Source organism: Centrocercus urophasianus, unplaced genomic scaffold, assembly GCF_019232065.1.
Source record: "Centrocercus urophasianus isolate 14NV4802_14NV808 unplaced genomic scaffold, USGS_Curo_1.0 seq_1278, whole genome shotgun sequence".
Classification (NCBI taxonomy): Eukaryota; Metazoa; Chordata; class Aves; order Galliformes; family Phasianidae; genus Centrocercus; species Centrocercus urophasianus.
Genome location: NW_024884451.1, coordinates 1 through 4,532, shown reverse-complemented (window position 1 = coordinate 4,532; position 4,532 = coordinate 1). Strand labels below are relative to the sequence as shown.

At 48.4% G+C, this 4,532-nt stretch overlaps 1 protein-coding gene across 1 annotated transcript; it reads right to left on the bottom strand.

Moving 5' to 3' along the window:
- Window positions 1-5: 5 nt before the first annotated feature.
- Window positions 6-1,344, bottom strand: LOC122156549 (protocadherin gamma-B1-like; the record flags this gene model as incomplete). Its single annotated transcript, XM_042811322.1, is given in 2 exon segments — window positions 6-336; window positions 338-1,344. Coding segments are annotated over 2 exon segments (1,338 nt in total), but the record flags the coding sequence as incomplete, so codon positions are not given.
- Between the last annotated feature and the right edge of the window lie 3,188 nt (window positions 1,345-4,532).

The following is a 4,532-nucleotide window of genomic DNA, read 5'->3' as shown; positions in this document are numbered from 1 at the left end:
TTCACGTCCGACACCTCCAGCGCCAGATCCGCGCGGCTCGACAGCGCAGGGCTGCCCCCGTCCGTGGCGATGATTGTGATGTTGTAAGCAGAAACTTCCTCCCTGTCCAGGCTATTTTCAATTACAAGTTTGTAAGTACTCTCTGATGACGCTTCTAGTTTGAAAGGCAAGTCACCGTCAAGATTACAGGTCACTTCTCCGTTTACTCCGGTGTCCCTGTCACGAACGTTAATCACAGCCACGACTGTGCTCGGTACTGAATCCTCGGGTACCGGGTTCAAAATAGGCAGGAGGGTAAGGCTTGGAGCATTGTCGTTCACGTCTATAACTTCTGTGCACTTTGGTGTGTGCACTCAGCCCGCCTCCGTCCTTGCCTTCAACAGTTACTTCATAATATTTCACATCTTCATAATCTAGGGGACCGATAATCTTCACATCACCTGTCTTGGGGTCCAGACTGAAGAGTTGGTGAGCGCTGCTTGCGATGTCATTGAAGGAATAAATGATTTCTGCGTTTGTACCCTCATCGCCATCAGTAGCTTTCACCTGAAAAGCTAAGGAGCCTTCTGGAAGGTTTTCTGGCACTCGAACCTTGCAGATCTCTTTGTCGAACACTGGTGCGTTATCATTTGCATCTGTCACAACAACTTTAATCTGCGTGGTTCCAGATCGGACTGGATCCCCACCATCCACTGCCGTCAGTACCAAATTATGGCTTTTCTGTTTTTCACGATCTAAGTTTTTCTCCAATAGCAATTCCACGTGTTTCCTCCCGTCAGAACTTTCCTTCACTACAAGGGAGAAGAGCGGATTGGGGGTAAGTTGGTAGTTTTGTAATGAGTTCACCCCAATGTCGGGGTCTCTGCCACTGCCCAGAGGGAACCTCGTCCCGGGGGGAGTGGACTCGATCATTTCTATAGCAACAACATCTTTGTCAAAGCGCGGCGCGTTGTCATTGATATCCTGGATAGTAATGCTCACGTGATATATATTGAAAGGGTTTTCCACGACAGTTTCCAAACCGAAGACACAAGGCGTCACGTCCCCGCAGATGCCCTCCCGATCTATCCTCTCGTTTACACGCAGGTTTCCACTCTCTTCCTCAAGAACGAAGTATCGCTTTTCATCACCGGAGACAATCCGCAGCTGACGCGCCGGCAGCTCGGCCGGGCTCAGCCCCAGGTCCCGCGCCAGCGATCCCACCAGCGAACCCCTGCCCAACTCTTCGGGGATCGCGTAGCGGAGCCGCTCCGGCGCCGCCCGGCAGCACAGCGGCAGCAGCACGGCCAACAGCGCTACCCGCCCTGCGGCTTCTCGGCCCCGCGCTGCCGCTCGGACCTCCATTCTCCGCAGTTCTCAAGCGTGTTCTGCAGACGACCAAGCTTCCCGAGCGGCTGAATCGACACTGGAGAAAAACAACGCGGGCTGGAGCCGAGCAGGATCGCTTCTGCTTCTCTCTGCCCGGATCGGAGCGGCACTGCGCGGGCGCCACGACCGGCGGAGTCCCTTCCCCGCATTGGCCTGCAGTGACACCCTGAGTCCGCGCTAAGAACTGCAGCCAGGATGCGCTGCTCCTGGATGCGCTTTTGTCTTCACAGAATGGCAGAATGGCCCGGGTTGGAAGGGACCTCAAGGATCATGAAGCTCCAACCCCCTGCCACATGCAGGGCCACCAACCTCCACGTTTACTACTAGACCAGGCTGCCCAGGGCCCCATCTAACCTGGCATTGAACACCTCCAAGGATGGAGCATCCACAGCATCTCTGGGCAGCTGTTCCAGCACCTCACCACTCTCATAGTGAAGAACTTCTCCCTGACATCCAACCTAAGTTTCTCTCCTTCAGCTTAAAATCATTTCCCTTTGTCCTGCTGTTATCTACCTTATCAAAGAGTACACTCCCCTCCTATTTATAGGCTTCACTCCAAGGCTGGTTGGTAAACACCACTGTTGCCAGGAAGGCAAGATGGAAAACTTGTAAATGTCCTGAAGATATCCGTCTGTGTCCCTTAGGTATTGTACTGGTACCAGTATCAACATCTTTGTTGATGGAATGGACAGTGGGACTGAGTGCTTGTGGACAACACCAGGCCGTGTGGTGCAGTCAGCACTCTGGATGGAAGGGCTGCCATCCAGAAGGACCTGAACAGCCTTGGGAGGTGAGCCCATGAGATCCTCATGAAGTTCAATATGGCCAAATGTAAGGTCCTGCACCTGAGTCAGGTCAATCTCAAACATAAATACAGGCTGAGCAAAGATTGAAGTGAGAGCAGCCCTGTGGAGAAGGTTTTGGGAGTGCTGGGGGATAAAAACTTGAATATAACTGTTAATGAGTGCTTGCAGCCCAGAAAGCCAATCATATCCTGAGCTGCATCAAAAGAAGTTTAGCTGTCAGATCAAGGGAAGTGATTCTCTCTACTCTGCTCTTGCAAGACTTCACCTGGAGTACCATGTTCAGCCCTGAGGGTCACCAGCACAAAAAGTCATAGAGCTGCTGGAGAAAATCAAAAGTAATATTAAAAGGATGATCAAAGAGCTGGTGCATTTCTCTTATAAGGAACTGCAGGGAGTTGGATTTGTTTGGCCTGGAACAGAGAAAGCTCCAGAGAGAACTTACAGCAGCCTTCTGGTACTTGAAGGGGCCTACAGGAAAACTGAGGAGGGACCCTATAAGGGAACGCAATGATGGGGCAAAAGGGTAAGTTATGAATAAAAAAACAGTAGGTTTAGGTTAGACATTAAGAAGAAAATATTTACAATAAGGGCAGTAAAACACCAGAATAGGTTGTCCAGAGATGCTGTGCATGGCCCATACCTGAAAGCATTCAGGCCAGGTTGGATGGAGCTTTGAGCAACCATCTAGTGGGTGGCAGTCCTGTCTGTGGCAGCAGATTGGAACTAGATGGTCTTTAAGTTCCTCTCCAACCCAAAACACTTTATGTCAAGATTTCATAATATGATTCTAACTGAGCAAACAGGTTTGACTTTGTTACACTTGAAAGCCTGCTGCTGCACAAGTCCTCTCTCAGTGCTCACAAAAAAAAAAAAAAAAATAACAAAAAACAACAGGATCTTACCTCAGTCCTGCAGTGATCTTACTGCCCTGTAGACTCACAGTGTTCCCACTGCTTTCCTATCACTGCCATAAGAAAAAAAGCAAGATAGGCAGAAGGCCAAAAACCTGCACGTAAATTGCGATTTCATTTTTGATGGTTGGAAGAGCACAAGCTAAAAGTCGGCTTTCCCACTTACAAACGTGTCACTGACAGCCAAGCAAAGCTAGGAATTCCAGCCACTGAGAAAACCACTGCAGTCAAACCAGACCTATCGGATCCCATCTCTTCCAGGATTTGAAAGGCAGCAGCACAGTATCAGTGCCATACAACCCAGCCCCCAGTCACTTTTTATTTGTGTCTCTATGATGAAGCATGTCCACATCTCTTGACTAAAAGATATAATGATATCTCACTCAAGCACTAAACCGCATTCAAATCTGTATCAACACAGCCAGTGAAGCAGAAGATCAAAAAGACTCCACAGGACCTGGAGAACAACCCTCATATTCAACAACTCTGTTTCTGTCTTCTCTTCGTATCACAGTGAAGAGATCCTTCCCTTCTTATGGATAGAAAAATATGTTCCACTACTACCTCTGACAAGTTGTCTGGTGGTAGATAATTTATATTCCTCCAAGCTGCTGCCATGCACACATCACAGTAACAAACAAATAATCATTCACAATGAAGAAGTACTTTGAATTCATGGAGTTTTGGGAAATAAAACAAAGCAGACATGGATATCTGTATTTAAGGCCCTGGACGAATTGTATCTTAGACAAAGAAAATATGCTTCCTCAGAGCAGCTGCTACAAAAACTGTTGTCAGCAACTGCGAAACTGCGAGACCCCCCCGTGGGGTCTGATGTGTTAAGCTCCCTCCCTGCTCTAATGATTGATGTGTGGTGTGTGCCCTTAGGGGCGTAGACGAAGTAATTAGGCTATATAAGGTAGTGTATACGTGTAATAAACGCCATTTGCTGCTCATCATATTGGTGTCACCACAGTAACTGGCCAAGCTGCGGTCTCCTGGGAAATCGGAACGGGCGCGTACGGCAACAAAAAACTGTCACTTAAAACACAGAGAAGAGATACATTACACAGCATTTCCTATTTACTACAATACATCATCTCAAGACCGTGCACAGAGCACTTGGCTATGTCCACGATACACTTACAAGCAAGGTTAGAATGGGCAAAATACCTGATCTCAAGACACGCTAACTGAAGAGTAAACACAGGTGAAATGAAAATGAAATTGAAAAACACATAAAGTAATGAAACAATTAAATAAAACCATTACTAAAAGGTCAGAACACCAACAAAGACATAAAAGAAGGTTAAAATAAAGAGCACACCTCAGAGGAAGCGTGGTCTCCATTCGCCACGATGCTATCAGTGGTCGGGGCGAGAGCATCAGAAACGTCCGAAGGCGGCCGGGCCGGGAGCGTGTCGCAGCAGCTGCCGCCCGCGCAGCG